Consider the following 14,557-nt stretch of genomic DNA (forward strand, 5'->3'; position numbering starts at 1 on the left):
TGGCAAGATTTTTTTGAGTAGGTCAGCTAAGATTCAATTACTAAGTTGCCCAAAAAAGTGCAAATTTCTCCTCTTTTCACGTTTGTTTTGGACCTAGAATGTTTTTGGTAAGATTGCCCCAAAGTGTTGCCACTCTGAAGTTGGTAAAAGGATTTACAGTGCAATACAATAGAGAAATTTTCCACTCAAATAATTTAAGTAACTAGAGAACATTACCTCCTTCAAGAAAAGTTTTGTTGTTTGAACAATGCCAGAAAGCATTCAAAAGATCAAAGTAAAAAAAAGTTTATTAGTCACAAGTAAGGCTTACATTTACTCTGCAATGAAGTTACTGTGAAATTCCCCTAGTCATCACAGTCCGGTGCCTGTTCAGGTCAATGTGCCTAACCAGCATGTCTTTCAGACTGTGGGAGGAAGCCGGAGCGCCCGGAGGAAACCCACACATCACAGGGAAAATGTGCAGATTCCACTCAGACAGTGACCTAAGCTGGTAACCGAATCCGGGTCCCTGGCGCTTGAAGCAGCAGTGCTAACCACTGTGCTACCATGCTGCCCAATTCAATTCCATTATTTTTATAATTTAGAATGGCATAATGTCAGAGCAAAGGGTAATACAATGGGCGGGTCATTTAAACTAGTCAACTGCCTAAAATAACACTTTACTAGGTAAGCCGTTAACTCAGAATCATGGTGAATCATGAAGTGGCACCATTATCCTGAGAACTAGAACTTTTGAAATTGGTAAAATGCCAAGAGAAGGCAACACATTGCTTAAATGGGGTGAAAAGAAATCAGGGATTCATATCCCTCACCTACGTTTGGCTGACTGTTAGAGCTGTCTTTTTTTTTAATGACAGCCACTTCCCCCTGTCATCATTCCCCACTTCAAGAACTCCTGCTTATAATTCAGCTCAATTTTTAGCTTTTTTTCTCCAGACTTATTAGACACCATACTGCTCCTTTCACACTCCTCCTTCATTTCTCCCAGAACCCTCTACTGTAATGTCTCCAAGCCAGCTTCTCCTAATTTCTTGGCATCAAGGTGATTTAAGCTAAATAAGGGGTTCCACTGTGTCTGATCTTGCTGAGCAACATTTTCCCATCTCTAATCTCAGTTACCTTTTGGTATTCTTTCTTCCTGCCTTCCCCTAACTCCATATAGCCGCAAGGCTCATGTCCTTTTCCATTAAAAGACCTATCTCTTGACCAGTCTTTTCCTCGCTGACGCACATGGGCTTCCCATTCTTGAGCCTCTTGATTAAACCCCTCATTCTCACTGTAAAACCTTTCTACAGCCTTTTCCCACCTTATTTAACTCCACAAGCCTGTCTAACTTGGCTGGCAGAGCCTGTAGCTATTCTAAACCTTGGCCTTCCACTCTTCTACCTGTTCACCTTTCTCTTTCAAAAAACATCTTTTATGTTAGGGTAATTAATTTATTCGGCCATGTATTGATATCTGTTTCTCTTTCTGATCTGATTGATGAAATACCTTGGATGCTTTTACATTAAAAGTGCAAAACTACAGGGCACGATCTTGCTGGCTGTTCACACCATGCTGCTGCTGCAGAGAGGGTTGAGAATTTGGCACCCAGCCAGATCTCTGTTCACTTCAAGAATGGCCATAGCATTCTGGCCACAGTGTTGTCTTCGCTTACTGGGTGTATTGCAACGGACTTCTTCCAAATAACCTTGGGGACATGTTACAATAGTTTATGCACGATCCAAGCATGGAGGGAACAATCTCAGAGACACCTCTAGAGGAGCGCCCTCTTGTGATACCGCACTAACAAAGCTCTAAGTCAGTTCTCTAACACAGCAACTACGCAGGTAACATTCTAGTACCCTTACCTCCAAGTCAAAGATGCAGACTACTTGCACAATTATTCAAAATGCAGAACACTATTTTAAAATTCCAATCCTGTCCATTATGGTTTATTATTGAACCTTCACTTCAAAGTTTGCCTATAATCTTAGCTACCTCCAATTGTCTGTTCTTCAAACAGCCTTGTAGTCAAGTTTTACTGATGACCAGAGCTTGCAGTATAAGCATGTGACTAGCATATGATTTTATTCTAATGCAATGAACTTAAATCTACCCCTCTTTACCAGATCCATTCATTCACTCCTGCTGTATTATCCTGTCACCTCAATAGACACAGATTCTCAAAATCCATGAATTCATAATCATGCACCAGTTTATGGGAGGGATATCGGCACTTAAAATTCTTTATGTTCTGAAATGGTTAAAATAGCTGTTGATTTAAAAGTAATTACCTGTAGGCATTAATTTCCTCATACCATTCTGATGTCACCAGACAGAGGTAAGGTATAAAACAGTTGTGAAATTCAACATCCAGTAGTCAGCAGTACTCAATGAGGTTGTAACCATTCCAATCTTCAAACAATTCCAATGAAATATTCAATATTTCTAATCCTCTGGGCATTGTCCCTTTTGAGAGGTAAGATTTTATCTGTATTGCATTTCAATCATTTGAGAAGGTAAGCTTGTTTATATTGATAATCGTTGCTTGATTAAATGTACATGTATATGGCAAAAATATTGTAAAACTAGAAACCGCTTTCCAAGAAACGCACTTCAAGTAAGTAATTAAATGTTTGATTGTTGACTGGATTTTCATTTATCATACAAATTTTCACATCAAAACGTGTAAACTGGGGACCTATTGTTTGTAAGTTGTTGTTTAAGGGTGATAACTATGATCACAAAATTGCTGCAAAGCATACACTACTATTCTGAGCTGATATAATTTATCAAAATTAAAACTGGCTGCGTTCTGCATCAAATGATCAGAAATGGTTTTTGCTTCAAATTGAGGTTGTCATAAGGACATAAAATAGGTTTGACAACAAAAGAGTTTTGAAGAAGTGGTTTGTTTCATGTCATTACAATGAATTTGAGTCCCTCAACTTTTTGAGGCCACTGATGCTATTTTTTTTAAATGATAGATTGGCCAATCAATAAAACAATTTTTAAGATAACAGCAAAGCAGGCAGAGTTTTCGCAGTAATAAAGCAAAATACTGTGGATTCTGGAACCTGAAACAAAAACAAAAGTGTTAGAGAAACTCAGCTGACCTGACAGCATCTGTGGAGAGAGAACAGAGCCAATGTTTCGAGTCAGGATGGCGCATCATCAGAGTCATCCAGATGTGAAATGTTGGCTCTATTCTCTCTCCACAGATGCTGTCAGATCAGCTGAGATTCTCCGACATTTTCTGTTTTTTTTTATTTGAGTTCCTACAGTATTTTCTTGAACTGCCACTGAAACAACGAGGAGAGATTAGCAAATGTCTTTGGGGGAGCAGGTACAAATGCTACTTTTGGCAACTTATCAGCTATCTGGTCCTGGGTTTCCTGCTACTTGACACTGCTGGGAGATCAGTAAACAATTCCTCTCTAACCTCACTTTTTAGAGAAGGGAAAGTGCTGCCCTTATCTGGTCTAGCCAACATGTGACATCCAATGCAGAACAAACTGAGCAATTCAAATGCAATTAGGGATGGGCAATAAATGCTGGCCCAACTAGTGATGCCTACGCCCCATGGAAGAATAAAAAAAGTCAAATAGCTTCAAAATGCGGGGAGGCAATGGTCTAGTAGTATTATCCCCAGAATTTTCATCCAGAAGCTCAATTAATGTTCTGGGGACTTGGGTTTGAATCCTGCCATGACAGGCAGCAGAATTTGAATTCAATAAAAAATAAAATCTGGAATTAACAATCTACTGATGACCATGAAACAATTGTCAGAAAAACCTATCTGGTTTACTCGTGTCCTTTAGGGAAGGAAATCTGCCATCCTTACCTGGTCTAGCTTACATGTGACTCCAGAGCCACAGCAATGAGGTTGGCTCTCAACTGTCCTCCCAAGGCAACTAGGGATCGACAATAAATGCTGACCAGCCAGCAATGCTCATGTCCTATGAATGAATCAATAGTCAGTTTTCAAATTCAGTGGCAGAAAGATGCCAGATGGGCATTTGTCATTCTTCTGTAGTAATTTCAGGGGAGTTTGGGCGAGCACTGTGGAGAATTCTGTTTTGTTGTCATTATGAAAATAGTTTTATTGATTGGAAAGTCCATAATTTAACAAAAATGTAAGAACATCAGAGCCCTCAAAGTCGAGGAACTCAAATTCATAGTAATGACATGAACCAAGACAATATATTAAGATTTCTTTCAATTCCAAAGTATGTCATCATGATGTTTTCTAATGCTTCTAACACCTCAATGTTTTTCTTTGCTTGGCTCCTGAGACCAAGTTTTAACTTGGTACAGTGATATCTTCTGACATGTTACTATGTGGGCCATTACTCATGAGTGAGGCTCGGTAGTAAGTGTGAGCAAGCTGACCAACTGTGGGAAACAGCAGAGTTCAACCCAATTCTTTGAATTTATTTATATTAAAAGACACAACAGTTACATGCAATTGGGGTGTTGGAAAGCAATCCTGAGCCCTCAACCTGGCTGACTCTTCTATGGCACTGTGACTAACTTTGGTGCCAGGTAGAATGTTGAGACTGAGATCAGGGGTTTGGGGGGGTGGTCTGGGGGGCAGTTTTCCCATCCTGCTCACCATGGGAATCGTAGTGGGTTGGACATGGACCATGCAAAGTTCCGTTGATCTCTGGCAGGACTTGAGGGTTTTTGGGACAAGAGCGGCTGGAAAATTCTGCCCCAGATATCATTAATCAGATATTTGACACATACCGACCAACTCGAGGACAACTTCCTCCTTGCTGCCATCAGACTTTTGAATGGACCTACCTTGCATTAAGTTGATCTTTCTCTACATCCTAGCTATGATTGTAAGACCACATTCTGCACTCTTTCCTTCCTTCCTCTTTGAATGATATGCTTTGTTTAAATAGTGCACAAGGAACAATGCTTTTCACTGTATACCAAGACATGTGACAATAAATCAAGTATAAATAATTAATGTATTTGCTGACTTTCTTCTGTAGTGTTTTTTAGAAATTGCATCTTTGGAAGCAGAATGAATAAGAATGCTAAATTAGGCACACTGCACTGCAAAATGTTCAGGGTATTTATAATCTGGAGATAACAAAATTTCACTGAGATGACGGCTACATCTGTCAATAAGATTTTTAAAAAATGTCATTTTTCCTTTTACTTTCTTGGAGACCTCAGTCTTGTGCACAAATAAAAACCTGGACTGATATTTCAGCTGAATAAAGATTGTGCAGATTGAATGGGTGCAGCTTAGCCAATTCCCCACATTTTTCTCATTTTAGCTGCTGAACTGCTGACTTTTTTTTTGTTTTAGCTTCCAGCAGGTTTTCATAGATCATAGAACCTATAGGCTGAAGGGCCTCTTTCTGCACTATCGAGTCTGCACTGAACACAATCCCACCCAGGTCCAACCCCCATCCATACATATTACCCACTAATCCCTCTAACCTATGCATCCCAGGACACTAAGGGGCAATTTTAGCATGGCCAATCAACTTAACCCGCACACCTTTGGACTGTGGGAGGAAACTGGAGTACCCAGAGGAAACCCACATAGACACGAGGAGAATGTGCAAACTCCACACAGACAGTGACCTGATCCAGGAATTGAACCCAGGTCCCTGGAGCTGTGAAGCAGCAGTGCTAACCACTGTGCTACCGTGCCGCCCTTTTTACTCAGATACTTTTGCAATCAATTAAGACAACAAGAAGAGCAATTTCAAAATTTGTATTGGGATCTAAGGGCAGCACAATGGTTAGCATTGCTGCCTCACAGTGCTGGGGACCTAGGTTCGATTCCAGTTTTGGGTCATTGTCTGTGTGGAGTTTACATGTCCCCCTGTGTTTGTGTGGGTTTCCTCTGGGTGCTTCGGTTTTCCCCCCTCAGTTCAAATATATGCAGGTTAGATGGATTGGGCATGCGAAATTGCCCCTTAATATGCCAAGATCTGTAGGTAAGGGGATTTAGTGGTGTTACAGGGAAATGGCACGGGTGTGAAGAATGGTGTCCTTTTGCATTATGGGGATTCCATAATACAGTTTCGAGTGCTATGAAATCTAGTTGAGGGAAAATGGATAGTGGCGGAGGTGGAGAGGGAGGATGCCAGAATGCAAAAGTGTAATGGTCTCCTCACTTGTTTGAGGGTACATCAGGGAGGGTCAGATGACCAGTTCAAAGGGGAAGAGGTGGAGGTAGTAATGAGTGTAGTATGAATGAAAATACCAGCAAAGTTGGGTGATGGGTAACTGAGGCATGCAATGGGAGTGGTAATTAAGCATAAATTACTTAGGAGGGAGGGAAGGAATGGAGAGGTAAACACCAAGGGCTTAGAAACTTTCCCTCTTCAGAGGATTGTCCCAGGGTTTCTAGATCACTAGTCCAGTGACACAACCATTGTGCCACTGCTTTTCCTACTTAAAAGGATTTTAACATCGACAGTAATAAGTTTAGGTCCAAAACACCTGCCACTTTGTGGACAGCATGTTGCACAAGATCAATGAAAAGAGATTAGAATGCAGGTTTCATTTTGAGATGTTGAAATTTATAAATGGTCTAGCCAATGCTTCCCCATTGGAATACTTTGATTTGATGAACACTTGTATTGGTCACAAAAGTTCTTCCAAGGTCAGGATAATCTGACTAAACTTTGTTTCAAAATGTTTTCATCCTGACTGCGCCATGTCCTGAAGCGTTCCATGAGTTTAGAGAATAAATGGATTTTCGGAAATATTGATTTGTGTACCAACACAGATTGCCTTTCATTCCTTCCCAAGTCTCATTACTCAGAGTCAGAACTTACAGGAGCAACACTATCTAGGATAAGAGTAGGTAAAACACATTCTTCAAATTGTTGCACAAGCATTATCTTCTTAGTTCGGTAGGTGGGTCACATTTCTCAACCGGTAAGGCCAAGTAACTGCCACAGTAAAGAAAAAGACCAGAGGAGTGAAGCACTGCATGTGTTCCTTCAATTCCATTCATTATCTCTGAATACAAAATAGTCTCTTTTGAAGCTGTAATCCACAGTCAAGTCTTCCCTCCATGTATGCCAAACTCACTAGTGCAGGAATGGAAAACCCTGGCTAGAATGGTTTGCAGTTTGTTTTAATTAACCTTTTGCATATCGTCATAACAATTTAAGCCAATAAAAAATTATTTGTACATCGAGGTCAGATAAGCTCTCATTTTAATTCTCCAATTTTCTATTGTCCTTTTGACTGAGATGCGAACAGCTAGGGAAACCCCAACACCTTGCAATGGTTTATCAAGATTGTGTTATTATTATGGTGCAGAATTCTAATATTATGTATGTCATTATCATATCCTGCATTTGGCTATGTCAAAGAGGTCTGCACCCAATGGGGTTAAATGTTAATAATGATGGCTGGAAAATCATTGCAGCAGTGGCATCTAGCAGTAAGCACTGAATTTGATCGCCCTTCTCCCCTCAATGCCCTTCAGATCATATTGGTCCCAAACTTTCATGGCATGGCATTAGCCTATGAGTGGCACTAATAAATAAACTTTGCACTTTAATCATCAGATTGCCACTGCACTCCTATTTTCCTACTTTAGTCTGAAGCTGCACATTTCCTGCCTGGATCTCCAACCCAGGCCTGGTGAGAAATGTGGAGTGTGGCTGCTCCTGGAGTCCTCCAGTCTACAGCAGAATTGCCAGGGTGAATGAAGACATGTCACTTTTGTATGCCATACTGTATACCATTAAATGTAAATGCCCCTACCATTTTGACAGGAGGGTAGGTAAGTGTATAAGGTAAGTGTATGAGATAAGCGAACGAGGGGGCAAGGTGTGTTGGTAGAACAGATGGAGAGTAGGTAGGGTGGAATGGGGGTGGGTGGGATGGTTTGTGGTGTAGTCAGGTAGTAAGGGGCGCTTTAAAGATGGGGCAATCGGAGTCTGGGGGGATAGTCTGGTGGTTAAGGGAGGAAGGGTCAGAGTGTTAGGTGATCACAGGGAGGTAATCGGGTGTTCAGGGGTATGGAGATAGACGGGAGAGCAATCAGTGTGGTGAGAGGCAAAAAATCAGGTTTGCGCGCACCCAGTTTTTCACCTCTTGCGATGTTACTGGCCCTGCTCTACTGGCAAAATCAGCCTGGTACCCTAAAAGAATGTGAAGCCAGTTTCAATATTCATAAGCTTATATAATTAGTGAGTCTTTGATGTGGTGGCAGGGGGGTGGAGGAGAGTGAATGTGCTGGGAAATCAGGATACCTGTGCAATGGTGCTCCTGGAGCTCAGCAGCCGGCTTCTTGGCATGAATACACCCACCCTGGGGCCCTTTTTTAAAAAAAATGCTGTATGATTGCACAAAAAAGGGCGCATTTCTCTCCCAATTTATACTTGCTCGGCATTTAGAATGATTTTTTTGTAAGATTTCCACCCCCCCACCTCCGATCTACATTATTTAAGTTGCTAGTTATGGAGCAAACCCATAATTTCTGGACATGCATAGTTGATGGAGAACCATATCCAGGTTTTGTGTATTAACAGCTCAGTCCAGCAATTTGTGGTGAAGCACAACTCTCAGTATACCTTCTCCTCACTACCTATGTTCTGTTTTACACTGTTATAACTTGCCAATAATTTCTGAGGTAGGAGCTCCACCCATGCATCACAATCAAGGGCACTGAGAAATTTGTTGAATTAACCCTGTTTTGATCGTGTGTGTCACTTCAGGCCATTGCAGGTTTGCACTGGTTGGTTTAAGAGGCAGAGCTACAGAGTTCAAGATCACAACAGCATTCACTTATTCAATGTGTTATCCTCAATCACAGGTAACAATATAAACACACCTTTGCATGGACAAATGAAGGCTGCAGTGCTTTGGGAGTCGCACACACCAGTTCTACCACTGAAGGGCAAACTTCATTTCTAATAAACTGAACATATCATGAGATTAAAAGAATGTTTCACAGTAACTACTAACTTGTGCCAGGAATTGCATTGAAATCTGAAACCTCAATTTAAGGAATGGGCAATTGACAAGAGTTGCAAGTTCTGATTTTTCTTTTCCGGCAGGTGTTTTTGTTGCATTAATATTTGGGTGTCAAGCTTGAATTGCAACTATTAATGATTTACAGTTATTCTGAAAAACAATTCTCTAAAGGTGGGACCTTTCTTAATACGGGTTAAAGCATTTGTAGTAATGGTTCAGTACATACTCATCAAACAAATTAACCTAAAATGAGCATTCTGTCCATATGTTCTACAACTCCTTCCAGCTTATCAGAATCAATCAGCTTATCAGCAAGTTATGGTGTAAGCTCATCACAAGATTGAGGCCAAATGTGTCATTCCAGGGTATCTACTGCCACTATAAACATGTACTTATTCAGGGAAAGCACATTGTGATTTGAACTCCTGTACTGCGGCATATCCCTGCCCTTCGGTTTTTGTGAGTATTTGAAGTCAGTTGCAGTGGGACACATGATGTATTTTGAATAAACTATTGCCTCCTGAAGGAGGTCTCCTCTGAAGCATTTTCAAACGAGTGGAAAGGAATAGTCATAATGAACTCCATTGCAAAGGGGCTTCAGGAATAGCCTTTGCACTCCTCACAATGAAGCCCCTTAAGTCATACCTGGGTGTCACCTTTTGAGGTTGTCACAATTTTAACAAATAGTTCTCAAACTTTGATACAGATGCTTGTAATTTTACACAGTTCTGTTCGCATATGTAATTGCTACAAAGATCAGGTACTAGATACTGCTTAAAGAACTAATTAGTTATGTTCTGTGGTCTCAATATTACAGTTCCAATTTATGAAATGAAATGCTATTGTAAGCCATTTCAGATTAATGTCACCATAAAATAGCAGCACAGAAATTTAAGTGAATATTTATGAATTTTATGTCAAGGCAAAATTTGCCCAGTAGCATTGCAGCTCTCATGGATTGTTCCCCTAAAACACTTCTCGTCTTGACAGGTCTGAAGCGATTGCTTCTTGCAATAGGTTCCTGGAATTAATTCTCTTTTATGAGCCCCCAAAGAAATTATAACAAACATGGATCAAATCTTTAGTGAGTCGTGATTCCTTATCACTGAATATTCCTGTCCAAGTGGCTGTTAGATGACTGTGCCAAAGCTTCACAATAAACTCCCACATCTCTGAATGACATGGAGCTGATGGAGTTCTTGAATAAGCTACTCCCTTGTTTGAGAGATTCATTGTAACATTCATTTTAGATGTGCATCTATTTATAATATAGCCAGTCTTTCATGTTTAATTGTTTAATGATAAACAGGAAAAGAAACACAAGTGGCAGAGTTTTACCGATTTGGCCAGATGGCCTGACAGCAGCTGAAAAATTTGTCACTAACATGCAGTGGGCCTCCCATCCAAATTTTATATTTTTATCACAGTAGATCAAAGCCTTTGATGTAACAGCAATCTGCTTTTTCAGTTCCAATACAGGTTTCTTGTAGGCAAATTAAGGATAGCATGGTGACACAGTGGTTAGCACTGCTGCCTTAGAGTGCCAGAGACCTGGAATCAATTTGGGCCTCAGGTGGCTGTCTGTGTGGAGTTTGTATATTCACCCTTTGCCTGCGTGGGTTTTTTTCCAGGTGCTCCAGTTTCCTCCCACAGTTTAGACATATGCATGTTGGGTTATTGGCCATGCTCAATTTCCTTTAGTCCCCCGGATTAAGGGAATTGGTGGGGTTACAGGGTTGGGGTCTGGATGGGATGCTCTGGGCAGTGAGAGCAGACTCGATAGGCTGAATGGCCTGCTTCGGCACAGTAGGGTTTTCTATGATTCTATGAAATTATGTTAATGGAGGAGTGTTGGTGAGCAAGATATAGCGAAGGGGATATTCATAGCGAAGGGCATTGAATATAAAAGTAGGGAGGTCTTGCTGCAGCTGTATAGGGCATTGGTGAGGCCGCAGCTGGAGTACTGTGTGCAGTTTTGGGCGCCGCACCTGCGCAAAGATATTTTGGCCTTGGAGGGAGTGCAGAGGAGGTTTACTAGGCTGATACCGGAGTTGAGGGGGTTGAGCTATGAGGAGAGGCTGAATAAACTAGGCTCGTACTCGTTGGAGTTTAGAAGAATGAGGGGAGATCTCATTGAGACGTATAAGATGATGAATGGGATGGATAGGATAGAGGTGGAGAGACTCTTCCCGCTCAAAAAAGACAGTAGGACTAGGGGGCACAGCCTCAAGATAAAGGGGGGGGGGGCGTTTTAGAACGGAGTTGAGGAGGAACTTCTTCACTCAAAGGGTGGTGAATCTCTGGAATTCTCTACCCGTTGAAGTGGTGGAGGCTGCCTCGCTAAATATTTTCAAGAAGCGGGTTGATGGGTTTTTGATAAGAGAGGGGATTAAGGGTTATGGGGAGAGGGCCGGAAAGTGGAACTGAGCCATGACAGATCAGCCATGATCTTATTGAATGGCAGGGCAGGCTCGAAGGGCCAGATGGCCTACTCCTGCTCCTATTTCTTATGTTCTTATGTTCTTATATCTAATAACATTTTTTTTTGATGGCTTCAATGTTCTCAACATTATGATGCAAGATTCAGAGAGCCCTATGCCATAAAACTAGAAGGCTACTTGATGTTGAAACTGGTGGTCCTGCGGAGACTAGGATCCCACAAAGGGAATGCCCCTGGTGAAATAACCCTTGGCCTGTATATATTTAGTTCAGCAAAATTCACTGACACCAAGACTGAGTTGGCACTTCAGCATCAAATCCTTGGAAAATATAAAAAGTTGTCTTCCTGTTCTAAACGTAATAATTTTGAATGTGTTCAATCATTTGAGTAAAACTAATCTTTCTTTAACACAGATGATGTCTTTGCCCACCAACGGATTAAACGGGGGTACTTAATGGACAGCTATGGTAAGTTAACATTTACAATGCTGAAATAGAACACTACATCGATAAAGCCAACAATGTCCACTGTGGAGCTATGGGATCTCGTGTTGAAAGTGTGCCACACTGAACATTTGGAGGATTTGAGCTTTTTCTTAGATTTCACCGTTGTGAACCAACGTGTATAACTCATCTTAGCTCATCTCATGAGATGATTAGTTTTTTTGTTCTCCCCACACTGCAGCCATATTCTGAATTGTGCTGCCATTTCTATTATGTTCTCCCACTCATACCATGTTGTTCTGCCCAATGTCTTAGCTCAATGGTTGAAAGCCGGGCCAGTGATATTTCTCAACACTCTCTGAACAGATATAACTGCCAAACAAAGAGAAGCACTACTGTAGAACCATAGAGTCCCTACAGCGCAGACAGAGGTCATCCAGTCTGCACTGACTCACCAAAAGAACACCCCACCCAGACCCTCCCCTCCACCCTATCCGTGTAATGCTGCCCATTTACCATGTTTAAATCACCTAACCTATACATCTTTGTACACTGAGGGACAATTTTGCATGGCCAATCTATCTTTAGGCGAATGAGGGGGCATCTCAGAGACATATAAAAATTCTGACAGGTCTAGACAACGTGGATGCAGGGAGGATATTTCCAATGGTGGGGTGTCCAGAACCAGAGGTCACAGTCTGAGGATTCGGGGTAGACTATTTAGGATGAAGGTGAGGAGACATTTCTTCACCCAAAGAGTGGTGAGCCTGTGGAATTCATTACCACAGCAAGTAGTTGATGCCAGAACATTGAATGTATTCAGGAGGATGTAGCCCTTGGGGCGAATGGGGAGAAAGCAGGATTAGGCTCTTTAATTGGATGATCAACAATGATCATAATAAATGGTGGAGCAAAGGGCCAAATGGCCTTCTCCTTCTCCCATCTTCTATGTTTCTATACTTGAACGGTAGGAGGAAACAGGAGTACCCGGAGGAAACCCATGCAGAAATGGAGAGAATGTGCAATCTCCCCACAGACACTCACCCAAGGCTGGAATTGAACCTGAGTCCCTGGTGCTACAAGGCAGCAGTAGTAACAATGGTGCCTCCCTCATCCCACATTCAAAGTGAATAAGGGAGAAAACACGCACGCACACACCACAGTTCGATTTGTATCTTCCTACATGACACATGATTAGAGTACTCATTTTAAATTAAAGAAGTGTAATATATTTCTTTCCTTTATAATCGTAACTAAGCACATTAAAACAAAACATCAGGATATCAAACAATAACTATTATATTAAATCTTTAATGCAATCAAACATCCCAAGATATTTTAGAGGCCTAGGCAGCTGACTGCACAGCCATCAACGATGAAGTGATTGAAATCAGAATTAGATGGGCGTTGGAGACGTGTGTGGCTGGAGGAGATTACTGTGATAGAGGGAGGTGAAGCCTTGGGAGGCAGTCGAAAACGAGATGAAAATCTGAAAATCAAGACTTTACTGGAGCCAATATAAGTCGATGAGCAGCACAAAGGCAGAGGAATAGGCTTGTTTTTGAGCTAAAGCATGGGCAACAGAGTTTAGGATGTTCTAAAGGCAGAGCTTAAAATATAGGACATCAGGCAAGTGCAGAAGGGTGGCACAGTGGTTAGCATTGCTGCCACACAGCTTCAGGGACCCAGGGTTCGATTCCTGGCTTGGGCCACTATCTATGTGGAGTTTGCACATTCTCCCAGTGTCTGTGTGGATTTCCTCTGGGTGCTCTAGTTTCCTCCCACAGTCCAAAAATGTGCAGTTAAGGTTGATTGGTCATGCTAGATTGCATCTTAATGTCCTGAGATGTGTAGGTTGGAGGAATTAGCAGGGTAAATATGTGGGGTTACGTGGATAGGGCATGGGTGGAATTGTGATCGGTGCAGATAATACGGGCCAGATGACTTCCTTCTGCACTTGTAGGGATTCTACAAGAGGCATGAGTGAGGAATTCAGCAGCAGATGAGTTGAGACAAGGGCAAACTGGATAATGTTAAGGAGGTGGGAAATGGTTGTCCTAGTGATGGTGTGCATAAATGATAGGAACAAAATAACGGTGTTAAATATAAAACAAAGATTGAGAACAATCTAGTTAAGTGTCACTTTTGCCAGGGAGAGGGATTCAATTGGTAGCTATGAAATGGAGTTTGGAGCAGAGATAGAAACTTATAATTTAATTTTCCTGGCATTTAAGTAGTGGAAATATTTGTCCAGCCAATACTGCATATCAGATGAGCAGTCTAATAGTTTGGCAGCAATGAGAGAGTTGTGAGAGGAGCTCAAGGTAAGGCTGGGTGTTGGTCATCATATAAGGGAAAGCTAACACTGTGCTTTGAGACGATGTCACCCAAGACGTCAATCTGGTACAAGCAATCAATACTAAAGTTGTACTTCACATGAAGCAATAAAATGTGTAGCTAAAAGAGATTAAAGCTCAGATTGTGATAAAGTTGATGAGGAAACTCTCAGCCTTTGCTGGATGACAGCAGCTTCATGAGTTGGCAAAATGGGCAGAACAATGAGGAAATCCAAAAGTTGTTTGACTTTTCTCCAGAGGCTGTGTTGCTGATGCACTCTGTGACCGCAATCAATGGGAAGCAAGAGAACTTGCATTTGTATCCCTGCAAAAAGTTCTATCTTTTTTCAATGAGATGTAGCTGGCTTTATGACAGTCCTAATGTC

At 41.5% G+C, this 14,557-nt stretch overlaps 1 protein-coding gene across 1 annotated transcript in view; it reads left to right on the forward strand.

The window, feature by feature from the left end:
• Positions 1-2,379: 2,379 nt before the first annotated feature.
• Positions 2,380-14,557, forward strand: part of LOC145355597 (uncharacterized) — a 138,691-nt gene continuing 126,513 nt past the window's right edge. Inside the window, exons 1-2 of the mRNA XM_080207848.1 lie at positions 2,380-2,461; positions 11,806-11,859. Of these exons, the coding sequence (XP_080063974.1) occupies positions 2,413-2,461; positions 11,806-11,859 (103 nt within the window). The 5' untranslated portion in view covers positions 2,380-2,412. The remainder of the gene's footprint in view (positions 2,462-11,805; positions 11,860-14,557) is intronic.

This window comes from Carcharhinus amblyrhynchos, chromosome 19, assembly GCF_965287045.1.
Source record: "Carcharhinus amblyrhynchos chromosome 19, sCarAmb.v2.hapA, whole genome shotgun sequence".
Classification (NCBI taxonomy): Eukaryota; Metazoa; Chordata; class Chondrichthyes; order Carcharhiniformes; family Carcharhinidae; genus Carcharhinus; species Carcharhinus amblyrhynchos.